The sequence below is a fragment of the Poecile atricapillus genome, chromosome 1 (assembly GCF_030490865.1).
Source record: "Poecile atricapillus isolate bPoeAtr1 chromosome 1, bPoeAtr1.hap1, whole genome shotgun sequence".
Lineage (NCBI taxonomy): Eukaryota > Metazoa > Chordata > Aves > Passeriformes > Paridae > Poecile > Poecile atricapillus.
Genome location: NC_081249.1, coordinates 90,236,543 through 90,254,498, shown reverse-complemented (window position 1 = coordinate 90,254,498; position 17,956 = coordinate 90,236,543). Strand labels below are relative to the sequence as shown.

Here is a 17,956-nt window from a genome sequence, read left to right as displayed (position 1 = left end):
TGGCTTACCTTGTGCCACAAGCTTTGCAACAAATGGATCTTAAATGATGTATTAAACAGTTTGAGACGGGGGGAAAACCCCAAGGCTTAGACATCGTACCTGGAAAAGATTTCTGAGAGTTTCCCCACTTCAAGCACTTTCAATATACAGCACATACTTCTAATAACTATCGTACTGTTGTGCTTGTTGAACATAAATCATGAAAAAGTGTATTACAGTGAGCTTTGTACTGTCTCTGATAAAAAAAACAAACAAGCCAACAACAAAATCATCCTCAATTAAAATAGGATGTAGGAGCAGCAAAACAAGGCCTCAAACTGGGAATTAAAACTGACTTCAGTTCCAGGCTTTGTCACTGACTGTCAGGAACTTCCAAGTTTCAAGTAGGAAACTTTCAAGTGGAACAGGAGTAGTCCTTCCTTATTTAACATGGTGCTTTGATTCCTCAGACAAAAACATTAAAGAATAACATTAAAGTATAACCTATTATTATTCTTCTATTTAAAGATATTTTCCTCTTTAAAAAGCCAGATACAAATCCAAATGACTCATTATATATTCTTTAAAAATCCACTCTACATGTGCTTGCATTCATATTCTTGAATACCTGAGAAGGCCCGCAACTGGATTTCATTTCAGTCCTACCTTCTGCCCTCAGCTAGCTTCTTGTGACATGAGGTCAGCTAAGTTTTACATACCAAAGTACACAAAACTTGTTTGTTTTTTTTTTAATAATACACAAGACCACCAAGCCCACCCACTCTTGACACTTCTGTTATTCTGTTTCCTCTGCCCCCAGCCACAGTCACAGAAGAGAAGTTGATATGAGCAAAAACAGAACAGAGGTAAAAATATCCACTTTAATTCAGACCATTTAGTGTATTTACAATAGAAAGTTTCTGTCTGGTCAAGGGATTAGAGAGTGAAAAAATCCATGTTACAAACACGTGGACAGCCTGCACCTGGTGCAGGCTAATTGATTTTTGCTACTTATGGCCCACCCAGGGTAACTCCAGTGAGAAAGTGATGGGGAGAGCCTGGAGATGTTACCCAATGGCTCCCACAGGCAAGCAGCAATCACAGAATGCAGTCCAGGAAGTAGTGTAAAGTTATTCAACAGCTGCTAAAGTATCTACAGAGACACGTACACAGTCCCATCTGCAGTTAGATTAATCAGATCATCCATATGTAGATAAGCAGGTAGACACAAGCCTACCAACCTGTGTGCAAACACAGATTTGCAGAGGACATGCTCATGCACAGGTACCACCTCACTCAGGCAGATGCACACACTCCTTGCCACCCTGCAGCACTTGGACAAACACACAGGCAGGTGTTTTGTTAATGCTAACTTACATGGTTTCTAGATACAGAAAAAAAAACTTGAGAAAAAAAGCACCAATCCTCTCATCTGACTCACTGACTTGGAATCCTTACTCCTGTGGGAACTGAGGGACATGGTGTGGAAAGGATAACATCCTGTTTCTTGGAGAGAGAGAACCAGTTACTGAATCTCCAGGAGTCTTGCTATGGAGATACCTACTAGCTGGTACTAGTTGACACCGAGAGGGGGCAATCCTCTCCTGCTCCCAGAAATAGGCACATCCTCCCACCACTTCCCCAGAGTCAGATTTAGCAATCAAAAGGCTGCAATATGAGCCACTTCAACTGGTTGATCTCGCAGAAAAATAGATCTGCAAGAAGTGAGTGAGTACTTTAACATCTGAGCAGTCAGCTTAATCTAAACTAAAGCACCCTATAAGTTTACCCACCACACGATGTGTGGAGCACCTGTTTCAGCAACAACTTGTCCATAGAAGCTGATCTGTGATCAAGTCACTCAGAGCTCCTATTTGCATCTTGGTCAGAGTTCACACACCACTTCCTTTATGAGGTGCTTTCCCTCCTTGGGAAAGGAGGTGTTGCAGAGGTCTGCCGTGGCTTAAAGGTGTTGAACTACATGGTGGTTAAGAAGCAAACCTCAGCCTTCCTCCAGCATAATCTGCTGCTGTCTCCACCAAAACCAGCTGACGAGTGTTACAAAGATGGGGAGATACAGGGAAAGAAAGAGAGCTACGATCCCTTCTTAATAGTCAAAGGCAGCTAAAGCAGAAATAGATTAAAGATGGCTGTGGAGGCTGCAAGACTGAGAAGAGTTCTGGCTTAGCAAAGCTTCTTGAACAGCCTCACTGCAGCCACTGAGCTCCATCTGGTTGAGAACACAGGTGATGTGCTCCACAGTGGCAGCACGGCCCATCTGCAGCTTCCAGAGTCTGAGCATTTCATATTGGGCGTCTCGCAAGCGCCGGTGCTCCAGCTCAATCCGCTCCAGGTCCCAGTCACTCAGGCCCAGGCGCCGCACAAACTCCTTCCAGCGAGACGGCGGCACGTGATCCACCACAGTGTACAGAATAGCAGGGTCTGTGGAAAGAGAGGGAAAACTGTGAGAAGCAAGATCCTTCGACCTCAAGGAGAATATAAATAATCCAGGGCTGGAGGTTGGCTTGGTATCTTGCATTGCCCCCTCTTGTTCAAGTGTTCTCCAGTTCTCCGGAGTAATCACACAGACTCGTGTGATGTCCAGACTTGCTCTTATCCCTCAAATGGGAATGTTTCCATATGCTCTTGTACATGGTTATAAGCAGAGTCAAGCACATTTGCTTATGGCCTTGCTGCCGTGCATTCTTGGAAAAGAATGACTTATTGAAATTATTCTGGGTCACCACCCCAGAGGCATTAAGACTGACAGCATGTCAACACACATGACATTCCATTTTGCTGGCAGGGAAAAGGGACAACAGAAAGGCCTTGCACATATTGTATATATTTAGCATATACAGACTCACAGACTCTGGGCATGCTTCTGCTTCTGTACTGTTCCATGCATGGGTATACATCCAGATCACATACACTGGGTAAGGTCTGTCCAGCATACTCATAGCTGCATCTGCATAATTAGGTTTTTGTTTGACTGGGGAAGGAGAGAAGGATGGAGGAGTTTCACTTACTGTCTGGAACCTGTGTCTTCCTGGCAGCTCTGACACAGTCTGGTAACTCATGTGAACTCTGTGGCAGAGGTGCAGATGGTAGGGCTGTGTTTACTGGCAATTCTGTTTCCTTCTTGGACTCAGGAAGAAGGCTGAAAATTTCATTTCTTTTTTCCTCAACCTGAAAGACACATTATATAGTCCAGAATCACCCACAGCAGCACAATACACCTGTCTCCTGCAAGTAAACACTAGCTTTATATGCTAAAATTTATCCAAGATAGGTTGAGATTTTAATTCTTCCTACATGCCTTGTTTCAGCAGAAGACACAAAACATTTCTTTCCAGCAGAACCCAAAGAGTTTAACTTTCTTTTGGCACCATAAATTAGTAGTCTGGAAACAAATATTTCTTTACAAAATCAAGTAAGGCTGGCACCCAAAATCACTACCATTCTAGAAGCTCCACCTTCCACCTTTCCCATCAGCCTCCTCTGTAAGGCTGTGGAAACCCCACCTCATCTGCTGCCTGGGCCCTCTTATTTGCAGTTACCTTGGACCTGAGGGAATACTGTGAAGCAGCACTGAGAGGCTTGTGGAGTCAAGATCTGAAGTGAAGTAAAATTAATTAAATCCTCCAAGCTTGGGGTATGTGGAGAGAAAAGGAGATTAAGGACCAACTATCTGAACAAAATGCATCCAGAAAAAGAAGAAAAAAAAATGAAGGAAAAAAAAAAAGCAAAAAGCCATGTGTTTGAAAAGCATCCTCTAGAAGAGGGGAAGTAAAGTGTTACTGGCTCCACCCTCTACAGGAAAAGACTTCTGAGTTAAACAGCTCACTTGAAAATACAAGGCCTGAAAACAGCCCATGGGGAAAATTATTACTCCAGATCCTAGGCTAACATATTTGAAAGTGCAAGATATACCCATCATCTTGCTCACCTCTGATACAGGCTCCTCGGTTGTCTGTGGCAAAGAAACTTCAAAGAAAGCAAAAAAAAAGAAGAAAGAAGAAATTATTTTCACTTCCTCTTGTCCCAGAGAAAACAGGAAAGCAGCTATTCACAATCCTGCCCCCAAAAATGCTATGTAGCAAAATACATGTACCAGAAATAAGCTCACGTGCACTTCCAGTCACAGCTACAGACCTGGATGCAGAACTGCAACAAGAGCCTTGGCTATTTAGTTCTTGTGCTACTCTGGCCTTGCAGCAGAGCAGAGTGAGGGGATCCCACTTTGTCCCTCACACATGCACACACACAAAACCACACAGAAAACAGTGTCTATCCCAGCCAGTATCACTGCACGTGCCCCTGTACTCACCACAGGAGTAGAAACACGACTCTATCCTATTCTTCTGGACCAGCTTCCCTACTTTATATGCAATGAAGAGGATGGAGATAACTCCAAATATTGCAACAAGGGTGCCAAGTACAACGTTTCCATCTGGACAAAAGGAAGAGAGCAAATACATGAGTGACTAAGAAAGGAAGAGGTAAGTGCTAGAGGAAGAACAGCAAGTGAAGATTTGCAAATGGTAGGGAGAAAAAAGATAATGGTTTGAGAAAGTGGAAAACAGAACCCTTTACAAAAGGCATTAATAGAACACCCCATAATGAAAAGATTCCACTGCACTTCAGTCTCCTGAGTACTCACTCAGCCCAGATGAAGTCGGTGAGGTAACAACTGGGCTAGGACACCACAAGCAGTCCTCTCCAGTGCAGCTGAAAGAACAAATCAGAGAGGTGAGCACACATTCAATGAAACTCTAGCCCTCAGCAACCATCCCAGTTAAGAGACAAGTCAAGATGAGCCTGCAAAGCAGAGCAGTGCAGTATGACTTAGTGATTTTGGGTTCTTAGTGGGCTGATGCCTACATGGAGGAAACTGGAGGTGGCAGAGGTGAAGACCTACTTGCCCCAGAAAGGCAATTAGAATATTGTAAAGCTATGTCTAGATAGAAAAAGTCATGAGAAGAATTTCCTCCCCCTGTGGAGCTCTCCTGCTGTCTCTCCTACTCAGTGGTGGGGCATACAGAGTAAAATAGCTCACCTGTTGCAAGGCTTGCAAATGTTACTACGTGACAGGAAGAACTGAGGCTTACACCTGCAAATTGTATCTTTGTTCTTTGAACCTGTAGAAGAAAAAAAACCAGAAACTGTTGCCATTTTCTGGACAGAGAAGAAAACTACGGGAAAAAGATCCACTCCAAGATGAATGACAGATTATCCTTTTTTAAGCCTGGAAAACTGCTGCTGAAGAAGAGATAAAGGATTTGATCTACATACAAAAACAGAGCTAGGGGAGGATAAAAGTAGTAAAAATAAGAGTGCCACTGTCCTGAAGGTGAACACCTCTGTAGAGGCTTGGAAAGGGACTATAATTACAGAGCAGCTGAAATTAGTGTAATGCACAAAAGGCAGTAAAAGTCACTCAAGTTCAAGCATGTCAGGAAGGGAAACCACATTAGTCAGGCCAAGATGAGGGAGAAGTGGACCCTGAGCAGCTGGGACTGGTGAGGAAGTCAGTTCAGGGCAGGGAGAAATCACTTCAAGTCATGGGACACATAAGCACTCTTCTAATGTCGTGAGTGGAAGGGGTAAGAAATGAAAGAACTATCACTTCCAAGCAAGCCACAGGAGAGAGCCTGAGTCAAAGAGGTGTGGGGAGGAGCAGGCAAGAACAGTGATGGGAGGACATCAAATTGCATGAGAGGAGGGGAAAACGTACTAGAACAAGGAGCATGCATTTTGTGGCGAGCGAGGGACGGGAATAAAACAGTTCTGCATCAGCCAAGAGGGAAGGAAGCTCAAGGATAGTGTACAATGATGACCTCTGAGGAGAGGCTTAAGTGTGGAAACTGTGACAAGATGATTGAGCACTAGAGGGAACACATTAACCAGTGAAACAGCAAACCTCACACTGGGCAGGGTAAGAGATGGGAAAGGGATCAGGAGCAGCATAGTTTGCAAAGAAAAGAGGATAGCTTTAAGAAGAGGTAGGGTGGTCAGACAAGGTGGGAGCAGCTGGACTGGAAGCACAGGCCTGCTGGATGATTAAAGAACGATGACTAAAATAATTATGATTGTATCTTTTATACAGATCAAGACCAGCTGAATAAGATGTTCAGAGGGGAGTGTGTGTCCTTGGGCTGGAAGACAGACACTAAAGAATGTATGTACGTGCAGACTTGGAAGACCATTCTGTGAATGGGCACAGATGTGTGATGTCATTTGGCTGCACAGCTGGATCCTCCTGTGCAACCTCATAAAAGAAGTTACACATTTGCCTTATGATTAAGGAAATAAAGTCAGTTAGTGTTGCATCCAATACTGACTCATGCTTTTTCAGTCATCACATGAAAAGAAGACTTTAAGGGATATGGAAAGAATTAAGACTACAGACAGCACTGTTTGTTTAAGATCTCTGATTCCCAACTGGACATGAGGCACCTTGGGACAGCTAACATGAGTACTTCTCCCAGACACCCCAAGGTAATGCCCAGTGCCACTGGGTATAGTTCAGCCTTACTAGCAGCTCTTGACTTTAAAACACTGCACAGAACACAGTGGTTCTTCAGCAACTGACTGACAAGCAGTTCAGCTGAGCACTGGGACCAGGGCTACTTTCATCCATCAGACTCAAAGTGCTTCCAGCAGTTGGTAGGGGAAATGCAGTGAGCATCAGGAGAAGGACAAACAAGGAAGGCAAGGGGAAACCTGTTCTGCAGCATAAAGACCTTGCTTCAGGACAGGCAAGACAGAGGCACCAAAATTAAGCAAAAAGTAGCTCCTCACAACAGCCAAAACTAAGAAACTGTTCAAGGACAAAAGAAAGCAGCTATGATAGGAAATGGGGATTGATGCCAAAGCAGGCAAATATAGCAGTCTTTCCAGGGAAAAAGAGCAGACCAAGCCCAGAGTTGTTCCAAAACTACCATCCTTTCAGTGCAAGGCACTGCAGCGTATCAGAAAGTCTACCCTACTGCAGTACTTCTGCACTGGAGCCATATCCATGCCATACTCACAGCTGGCAATAATCCCATTGGCACATGAGCTGCAGTTCCTACACTGGAAGAATTCAGACTCGGAATCAATCTGATACTGATTCTTCTGACAGCCACATACAGTATCTTGCTGTGGGCTGCAGGGGGTCTCTACTATCTGCTGGAGTTCTGAGGAAAGAAAGGAGAAATGATTACTTCAACCTCTTACTTCAACTGAGAGCACTGTTACGATGATAGGTATTGTTATCCCCTAATTTTCCCAGAAAAAGGCCAGGAAGGCCTGCAAACTGTATCTCAGACTGTACTAATTTGGTAACCCTTATTCCTGCTGTCCTCAGTCCGTTGCCATATAATTACCCATTCAATTGCTTACTTTTCCAAGCCCCCTTGCTCACCTTGCCATCCCCTCCAGCCCTCATCCACCACCATTTTCCTCAGATGGATCCTGCAGATCTGGCAGTAACTCACCTGTACGGCAGCGTGTGCACTGGAAGCATTTGGACATGGTGTTATCAACAGCTGTGAATGTGCCATTGGCACACGGAAGACAGACAGTTGCCTGGTCAGGCCCATCACAATCTTTTTTCTTGTAGGTACCTGCAAGAAAAAACACTTAACAGAGCTCTGACAGGAAGGCAAATGGGAAGGCAATAGTTACTGGCTCCTCAAAGAAACCCTGGAGTTGATGGCATGAGGACCAAGAATGCTTCCTCTCACCAGGGTGAATGACACTGACAGGCCAAAAGAGGAGAAAAGGAATAAGTATAAATAAAAGGAATATGAATTTATCAGGGTAGGGACAGGTACTAAGCAAAGGGAGAGCTGATTAACTGCAAGAAAGAGAGAGTTTGAGAGTGCAGGACAGGGAAATGCCTCCAAGGTGAAAGTCATTACTAGTGTATTTATTTTGTGTTACCTGCATGACACCTCATGCAGCAGTGGGTCTTCCTGGGGTGTAGGTATTGTCCCAGGTGACAATGCATCTGTTTTTTTTCTTTCCTCAAAGAGTTAGAGGGGCCTCTTCCATCCAAAGCTGCCCGATGGACTCGCAGTCTATATGGCACTGGAGTAATTTCTACAGATTCTTTTGTCAACACACAGACAAATATTAGAACAACCTGTAAATAGAGAGGGAGGGGGAGAGGAGAGAAACAAGGTGAGAAAACATTGTATCTTCCTGCAGAACCCACGTCTGACTTCAGCACTTAGAATTAAATTCTGAGTTCAGTTTACTTGGCTAATTCTGGTAATGGGACCCTCCAATGGCAAATGTGTGTGGGGAGATGATTTACGAAAATAAACCCCAACAAACCGATGCTAACATACTGTTCAATGGCCTCTGTGGCAAAACTGGTTGTATATAAAACAAATATTTTTCATGATGTGCAATTTATACATGGAATGCCTTGAAAATGCTTCAGCTTGCATAAAAGTTACACGAGAGCAAAGAAATGTTTTTATTAAGGAAGACAGTAAGTTCCACTGAGAAGAATGCATCCAATACTGGCAGTTCCACTGAATAAATACACAAGATGGGAAGTTTGGAATAAGATGGAAAAGGAGGATCTCATTGCCTGCGAAGTACATACAGGAAATCTTCCAAAATGCCTCCTGAGCAAGCCAAACTAAGAAACATGGGAAAGTTAGGTTTTTGACTTCTCCCTGTGTCAAATGCACATTCTTCCTCTTAAACTGCAGCTGTTAACAATCGGCCCATAGAGTTTGACATAAAAATGTACAGTTTCTTCTTTTTTAAACTCTGTTAAAATTTGATTTCTATTTTTCCACTTAAAAATTGTCATGCCAATCTTAACAGAAATACTAATATGATGACTGTAAGAGAGTGTGACTTTGTACACCCACACACACATGAACCAAGGGTTAGAAGCACAGCCTGTACCAATAATGAAGGATGCCATTCCCTGGACACTGTTTTCAGGACACTATTCCCAGCAATGAAATTGAGAAATATACTGTTTATGTAATGGCAAAAAGGTCTCCACTCTGGTAAGAGCACAGCATAAATGACTCATCAGCAAAAGATCCTGTACCAGAAGGATGGTAACAAGATTGCAGTGTATCCCAAACACAACTCCTCCTCCTGTTGGCCCAATAGAAAAACAGACCTCGAGCATGCATTTCAAATAATCAGATAAAGAAAAAACATACAACAACAAAAAGTTTAAAAAAACCCTAACAAAACAAAACCACATAAAAAGATTTATGAAACCTGAAGTCAGCAAGTTTCTACAGCAAAGAGCCATCCAATAGCCACTGATGACTCCTGAAGAGTATGAAAGATTTGTCCAAGAACTACTTTATAGTACCATGAAGAAGCCCAGCAGCATGATGAAGACAATAACCTGCATCCCTTGTCATCCTCTTGGCCCACAAGTGATCCTGGCCACACCACCTGGACCATCCATGTGTTGATGCTTCTGTTACAGATGCACCAATGAACTCTATGCATCATGTGAATGATGAAAATCAACTAAGTTTTTTTCAAAGTAACACCACCCCACCATTATAATCTCACACAAAGTTTTACTATGCTACCTTCCCTCTAACTGTAATGTTTTCCTAGTTTGTTTTTTTGAAAGTGTTTTTCTGAAGATGCCCAGCAGTACAGGCACAGCTTCAGAGTTCCTTTTTTTTTTTTTCTTTGCTATTTCAGCTAAGAGAGTTAAAGCAAAAGCAAAGTAAACCAAAAAGGGTAAACCACAGTGCTGATACCAACCTTGTGGCAGCAAGCTTAACAAAAGATAGATAAAATGAAATGGCTATGACAGCCCTACATTGTCCTGTTTCTCTTTCAGAATTAAAGAATTAATTTCTTGGGGGAAAAAAGGACATACATAAAAGCAACTTAAAATCACAAGAAGGATGGTGTTTGCAACTCTGACAAAGCTAAAACATAATTTTTCAGAGAGCTCTGACATATTCAATAGACCAGATGCTAAAATGGTGAATGGGAAAAAGGAGAACCACATATTTAAATAGTTATCATTTCAGACTTAATTAGTTGACCACAGAATAATTGTAAGCTCTCCAACAACTCCTCAGTGAAACTAAAAATTGCTTCAGCAACTGACATTACAAGATTTATTGCCTGCAGGAAAATGGATAAAAGATCCTTCACACAGATGTTCTCACACACAGTAACAGTAAAAACATCCTGATTCTGTAGCTAGTGATTAATCCCCCAATATGAGACTATAAACAGTCAGCCCATAAGTCACACAAGTCAGCAATAGAAAGAAAATGAAAGCATCAAAGATCAAGCAAAAAATACAGAGAAAATTGGTCAGATATACCTTCAAAGTCAAAAGAAAACAGAAGTGTTCTTAATTTTTCAGATGAAGTGAAAGCATGTCTTTAAGTGTCATCAAAGCAGAGTTAATACACTAGGGACCACAATCTGAGGAGCAGAGTTAGGGACTTGGCCATCCAGCAAAATCATTCACATGATGAAAAAAAACTAACCAAACACCACCTTCTTCAGCAGCTCCCCAGGCCATTCAACAACTTCATCAAATTCAGGTAATACATGAAATTAGAACAGTCTGCTCTGTTTCAGCTGGAAGGCACATAACTAGTGGTATATGACCTGTAACAACCATGATACAACATGGACTACAGAACTGATCAAAATCCTCAGCGAAACCAACCTAAGAAGATATGAAGGCAAACCACTTGGTAGTGACCCAATGAAGAGTGAGAAGACCCCATATAATAATGCTTTTGATCCCGACAATCGCTTGAGGGTTAGGGAGTTTAGATCATAAGGGTGTAACTGCCCAGGGATTTCTTTGTTGGGGTCCCTCTTTTGAGGCACCTGGCTTAAGCTACCATGTAACAGTTTACTTGTACCAATAAATCTGTCTGATGGAGATGAGAGCCTGATTTAAAAAAATTCTTTAGCAGTTCCCCTCATCTGAACACATTTGAGAACCTTCAAATCCTCAAAATGTGAGGCTCAGATTTGCTGCCAGCACTCTGGGTGAGGCCAAACCAGGGCTGAGCACAGCGGGGTGATCCCCCCTTCTGCCCGGCTCTGCTGCCTGTTTGATGCCCCCCAGGACACGGTTTCTGCCCTCTGGGCTGTCCAGGCACACCCTGCTGACTCTCACTGAGCTGCTGCCACCTGCACCCCCAGGGCACTCCCTGCAGGGCGCTCTCCAGACTCCTCTCCCTGTTTGCACTTGTGCCTGGTGGTAATTCTGTCCCCAGGTTCAGGATCCAGCATTTGGACTTGTTTGTTCAATTTCATTCCAATAATCATTGCTCAATGCTCCAATTTATCTAGAATAAACACATTGAACAGAACTGGCCCTAGACCTGAGCCCTGAGGAACAGTGCTGGTTCAGAACCACTGCTGGTAATCTTAAGTTGAGCCAAGGGAAATATAGGTTGGATATTAGGGAAAAGTTTTACACTGAAAGAATAATAAAGTACTGGAATGGTCTGCCCAGGGAGATTTAAAAAAAGACTGGATGTGGCACTCAGTGCCATAGTCTAGTTGTGGTGTTAGGGCATGGGTTGGACTTGATGATCTTGGACATCTCTTCCAACCTAATCATTCTGTTGAGTTCTGTTCTGTTGAATCAGTTGGCAGCCAGATTTAGCTCCATTTACCAAGCACTGAAGCCTCAAGTCATTGATAAGAGTTTGCTGAGGCAAAGTTTAGAGGTCTTCTGCAAGTGAAATAAGCTGATTTTCCATTGTTAGGTGTACAGCACACTCCACTTGCCAGTATAAAAAAAACAGTACCCATTAAGCAACTTCACAGAGACAATGTTTATTACCTAAGCCAAGTGATAATTCAAACCACATGAGTTGCACACCTCTGATTCATTGCAACCCACTCATTTCAGTGAGTAGGGACTACCCAGGAAAACAGAGTCAGCAAAAACTCTAGGGTTTACTTCTGAAGCTGCTCAGGAATAACCAAAATACGGCAGAATGCTGCTTCTGTAAAACATTCTACCCCTCTGGGGGACAGCTGTGTTCCCTGCATGCTCTCCTCACACATAAGGTAACTCTAGTTCCTTCCCATGCGTCACACAGCACTTACTGCCCAGCACTTCACAGAAAAGAAAAGAAAAGAAAAGAAAAGAAAAGAAAAGAAAAGAAAAGAAAAGAAAAGAAAAGAAAAGAAAAGAAAAGAAAAGAAAAGAAAAGAAAAGAAAAGAAAAGAAAAGAAAAGAAAAGAAAAGAAAAGAAAAGAAAAGAAAAGAAAAGCACAAGCCCAAAAGCTCTTCTATGCAAGGTTTTGACAGCTGAGACAGGAGTTAGGAGCCTTTGCACAATTTTCACACCCAAATATTCTTTAATCACTGCCACAACTACAGTTTACACCCTTGTTCCTGCTTCTGCCTCACCAGGCCATGCACCGAGAACTGCAAGTTGAGGTGACATCCCCCCAGAGTAACGCAAAGGAAGAGAGGAAGGGCAAAGATAAAAGTGAAGAACAGAGCAAGATGCCAGAAAGATGGGTGAGAGGGTGGAAATAAGGGACATTTAAGAGCAGTGTTCTCAGGACAAGGAGACATAAAGCACAGTACCTGAAACAGAGGGAATGCACCGGGAAGTGCAGCACTTCAGGGCTGTCCCATATTATCACCACACAAGGCTGGGAAATACCAAATTACTCAGCATGAATGGCTACAGCCCTGCTGTGACCTGCCAGGCTCCTTGCCTGCAGGGAGAAGGGTGGAGGGAGCAGGTACACTGACACACAGGTCATTTTGCTATCTTTAATACTCTTGCTTCAATACTGCTTGAAATAATAGTACACCATACTAGTTGTTATAACTACCTATATTGTGTTATAAATAATTATGAATCAAGTCTTTTAGTCTCAGCATTATCATCATCAATGAAATAAGTATTTTATTCATATAACTATATTTAGTTTGTCATCCTTAATCCTCAGGGACCAAGTTGCACAAAGATTCCTTTGTAATACCTTAATCAACCACTTCTCTCAAAAAATATTTTCATTTTGCAAATTCCACTTTTAAACTAATTAACTACCTGCAAATAAGAGGCATTATTAAGCCAAGGTAACCTGCTGTTACAAAATATTTTGAAACACTGATGACTATCAGTGTTTCAAAATATTTTGTAACAGCAGGTTACCTTGGCTTAAGAATCCAGCATGATACATGCCCCATGCACAAGTATTCTACATATGAATCATCTGCTAACCTTTTTAATGAGTCTTAAAAAATTAGTCAGCTTGGAACCTTGGACAAAAACCAGTATCTTTCTCTGACTAATGAGCTACCAAAGAAATCAGGGTGCAGGATTGACCCTTATGCTCTTTGTCTGGTTCATCCATTTCCAAAAGCTCTTTGAGGTTTGCATTTGTTTTAGTTTGCAATACAAAGATGAAAGAGAAACCAGAACTTCTGTTTTACACACTGAGAAATGTGCATTAAAGCAACATTTACAGGAAGCTTTTGTCATTGCTCATTAAAATCTGGAAAGGACAAAAAAAGGCTACAAGAAGTACTATTATAAATAATCCTCCATTTTATGAAGATAAAATGAAAGAATGCTGTAGTTCAGTCTAAAATCAGGAGATTGGAAATAACTTTGATACACTGAAGAAAGGCCTTACAAATCTTAACTTAAAAACCAAGAGAAAACTGTGATTATCTATAAAGATTTTGGACTTCATGTCATAAAATATCATAAAGTATAAAAAGTCAGAAGGCTTTATTTCGTATGAGTAGAGATTAAGAAACTAATGAAGAAGTCAGTAGGTGATAAGAACCATAAGGAAATTTGTTTGGAAGCTTTCCCTTCGAGGACACTGATGAACACTGTCAGAGTGCCATGCTGACTGACCCTCAACACCCCAGCACTTTGCCTGCCTGTGTTTAGGGCTGAGCTCCACTCTGTGCTGCTGTACAGCCTCACATCTGGAGCAGGAGACATTGTAAGGCTCAGTGGGGTCCTTACTTTTCCATCCTGAAATGATTTTCAGCTGGGTGTGAGCCCTCAGCCCCTGCCACAGTGTGCCACAGACCTGCTAATGCCCCTTGTCAGTGACTCACTAGGTGAATTTTTAAGTCAGGTAATTGTCAAATGCCGAGTCCTACTCATTGGAACAGATATATTCCTGTTTGGTTCAATAGAGAAATGTAGTGACACTGCTTTGAGATGTGCTTTCCACTGTCAGGTTCCCAAGAGCATAACACAAAGAGATGTGTTAGCAAAGGAAGCACTCCGCTATCCAGGGATTACAGACAACACAAAGCATCTGCCCCAAATACAAACAAAGCCTCTTTCTGATGACTAAAGAAAATGGGTAAGAAAGAGCAAAATGACAACATTGAAAATGTTAATGAAAAGGGAAAATCATCCAAACTGACAGTACTGGTTACTTGTGACAACAAAAATTGCCACACAAGTGTACTTAACACAGACCCTAATATAAACACTTAATTTAGCTAGAAGTAGTTAGTCCTAAAAATAGAAATTAAAATTAGATTAATAAGCAGTAAAAGTTCAATTAATCTGATTGGAGAAAATAATCAGAAATACAATCAAATGCTATGAACTATAAGGAAAGGATTTGAGAACAAAACCAAGAGTGCTGTTATGACAATATATAAAGGATTGAATCTGGACAGTAGTTCTGGTCCCCAATCTTAAGAATATAAATTAACCCAGATATAATACAAAGAAAAGTAAAAACTACCATCATTGCTACAGAATGACTGCCACTAAGGGAATGATAAGATATACCAGTCTATAAAACAGAAACCCGAGAGAAGGATACTGTACCAGGCTCAAAGTCATGAATACCAAAGAGAAGGCGAACTGGGATGAGTGTTCTCTGTCTCCTCCAAGGACTAGAAGGCATCACATAGGACAAGAGGCAGAGAGGTTCGAAACAAACACAGGGAGGTACTTTTACAGCCAACATGTAGATGAGGTGTGGGACTCGCAGAGGCAGTTCTGGCTCTGCCAGAAACCTGTCCTGGCTCCAAAACTGATCGCCACACCCACCAGCAGAACGAAAAAACCCACAGTCAGGGATCCAAAATATGAAGACGCCGTATCAACTTGGAAATTCCTACAGTCCTAGCCCACTGGAAGCCAGGAAAGTATTTTTTATTGCTCTACATTCGCCCTGCTCCAAAACCCTTGGCAGACACCTGTGGCTGGTCACTACTGGAAACAGGCTGGTGGCCCAACACTTCTTTTTTAAAATGCACTTGGTGGCCTGGTTTTCAGTTTTTACATAACATAGCTTCTAACTTCAAAATGGCAGGTTTTCCCCTTTACTTTGAAAAGAAATAAGTGCCAGAAGTACCCTTATGGTTATTTTGTCTTTGTTCTTCATAAAATTGAATTTTCTTTAATAAATGAAACTTCCATTATAAATATATATTTATTTTTTATTTCCTTTTAATGAGACAGAAAACACCCTCGCCTCATTGAAGACAGATGCCATTTTTTCCACTGTAAAAGGCAGGAGTGCATGGGAAAAACATGAAAGAACCTGAAAATGAGTTTAAGGGCAGGCAAAAAGAGTGAATGCATGGAAACAGGCTACGGGAAATTTTGAAGAATCGCAGGAAATATACCAGAATCAGATGAGTAGAAAGGAGGCATAAGGGGGCCAAGAAAGACAATGAGAGCAAATAGAATGGTATGTAAAGTAAATGACAGACGGAAGGGCATGCAATAGAGTGAGACCTGTAACTCCAGAAAAGAAAAGAAAAAAAAATAATATGATTTTATTGAAAAGATTAACATTATCTGTAGGGAGTAGAGGGTTATTGACAACTTGAAATGACATGCAAATAGGAAGGGGAAAACATATTCCAAAAGAAATCCCACTGAAGGACACTTCCTCCAGTATGTTATTTAACTGAAGACAATATAATGAACTTGGGGAATCCAATAGTTTTGGGGTTTTTTGCCAGCTGAATGAATAGTATCACATACAGTATCTGATTTCCACCCAAATGTGTGCACCTCTATTCTTAAGCCAGAAATACACTTTTCAAGTTTGCTAACTGCTTTGAAATCTATCTGTAAATCAACAGTTTATGTCTCCTACCTAGGTCCCAAGAGGGAAACTGATCCACAGCTAGAGTCGAGGTATTCCTTCTCTCAGTTTTATGTTGTCCTGCAACTGCTACCTTTAGGTTCATTACCAGGTTTCCAGACCTTTCAAGGGGCAAAAAAAAAAAAAAAAAACAGCCCAAAACCAAATCCAAACCCTTCTGGAAGGCAACTTTGCACATGTTGCAACTTTCTGACCGCAAATTAACAACTAACCCAAGATTACAAGTCCAGAGCAGCCAAGTGCAAGTGTGCATTACCAGGATGCTCGGGTATTTAAGGATAAACAGTTTGACTTTGTAACCTCTACAGCAGAATTTATAGCCATGTCACGATGCTGAGTTACACCACTCCACTGTGCCAGCATTACCACACATCTTCCAGTACTGGATAGCCATTCAGGTCTGGCAATCACGTTATTCATAAAACTTTCCGATTTCTTTTATAACTTTTTCGCCAGCAAAATCACAACGGGCAGCTTAAAAGTCTTGCCCCACGCAGCCCGGGCAGGCTAAAGAAAATCTACCGGCAAAGCTGAACTTGTTTTTATACAAATCCCGTGGTTTGGGACGTAGCTACAACCCACTAATCTTTGTTTAAACGCCCGCAGAGTGGCATTTGTGTGTGGCTGGCTGCACAGCAAAGCGGGGGCGGCTCGTCCCCGGTCCCGCAGAGCGGCGGTGGGAGCGGAGCGGCTCCGATCCCGGCCCGGGCGACTCCGATCCCGGCCCGGGCGGCTCCGATCCCGGCCCGGGCGGCTCCGATCCCGGCCCGGGCGGCTCCGATCCCGGCCCGGGCGGCTCCGATCCCGGCCCGGACGGCTCCGATCCCGGCCCGGACGGCTCCGATCCCGGTCCGGGCGGCTCCGATCCCGGCCCGGGCGGCTCCGATCCCGGCCCGGACGGCTCCGATCCCGGTCCGGGCGGCTCCGATCCCGGCCCGGCCGGCCCCGATCCCGGTCCGGGCGGCTCCGATCCCGGTCCGGGCGGCTCGGTGCCCCGGCCAGCCCCGGCGCCCGGACCGCCCCGCGCGTTAACGGCCGCGCCGCGGGCTCCAGGGAATCCACCGCCGTTCCTGTAAGCCCAGACGCCTTTTCCCAGAGTCAGGGATAAGTCCCGGAAACGGCGCCGGAGAACCGGGCGCCCGTCGGTGGGCGGGGAGCGGAGGGAGGGAGGCGGCGAGCGCGGCGGTGCCGCTGCCCGGCTGCCCCGCGGGCACCCGGCGGATGGCGCGGCTCGGCTGCCCGACCCGCTACCGCCGCTCCTGCCGCTCCGGCGCCGGCACCAGCCTCCCCTGCGACCACGACCGCCCGCCTCGCGCTCCCGCAGAGTCCCCGAGCCCTCCCCCGCCGCTGCCCGCCCCGGCATGGGGCTGCCGAGAGGGGAGCCCCAGCCCCCCGGAGAGGGCGAGCAGAAAGCGGGCTGTCCGCAGACCGGCGGCGATCGGGAGCCCGACGGCGGCCGGGAGGGTCGAAGAGAGCCCGGGCCCGAAAACTCGACGGCGGACACCGCTCTGCGGACCCGCAGCGGGCTGCAGACCCGCGGCACCGGAGCTGTCGCCGGGCGAGGCGGTGTCCCGCCGGCGCACGGCCCCGCTCCGTCGGGAGCGGCCAAGTCCCCGCCGTGACTTACCGTCCCCAGCGAGCTGCGGGGCAGCGCCGGGCCGCGCATGGCTCCGCGGCCCGCTACATCCCCGTGGCAGGGTCTCCCACGTCCAGAGGAAGCCGCCCCAGCCCTACCCAGCGCCGGCCGGAGCAGCGCGGAGAGTGACTACCCCGTCTCCAACTTCCTGGCAGCGGCAGCAGGAAAGAGAGCGGCGAGCGGGAGGCGGCCCGGAGCCGCGCCGAGCCCCGCCCGCCCTCCGCCGTGCGAGGATCG

The 17,956-nt window shown here is 44.5% G+C and overlaps 1 protein-coding gene across 1 annotated transcript; it reads right to left on the bottom strand.

Moving 5' to 3' along the window:
* Nucleotides 1-846: 846 nt before the first annotated feature.
* On the bottom strand, nt 847-17,956 carry TNFRSF1A (TNF receptor superfamily member 1A). Its single transcript, XM_058861964.1, has 10 exons — nt 17,711-17,956; nt 7,909-8,110; nt 7,461-7,589; nt 7,014-7,160; nt 5,039-5,120; nt 4,643-4,710; nt 4,310-4,432; nt 3,929-3,966; nt 3,009-3,168; nt 847-2,421 (listed from the first exon to the last, which is right to left on the bottom strand). Exons 1-10 carry the CDS (start codon nt 17,747-17,749, stop codon nt 2,120-2,122), a joined length of 1,290 nt encoding a protein of 429 aa, XP_058717947.1. The 5' UTR covers nt 17,750-17,956; the 3' UTR covers nt 847-2,119.

Coding starts and splice junctions, on each gene's coding strand:
- TNFRSF1A (XM_058861964.1), bottom strand. CDS start 17,749: ATGCGCGGCCCGGCGCTGCCCCGCAGCTCGCTGGGGACG. Junction 7,161..7,460: donor GTGCACACGCTGCCGTACAG/GTGAGTTACTGC, acceptor TTCTTTCCTCAG/AACTCCAGCAGATAGTAGAG. Junction 4,433..4,642: donor ACCGACTTCATCTGGGCTGA/GTGAGTACTCAG, acceptor CCTTTTGTCCAG/ATGGAAACGTTGTACTTGGC.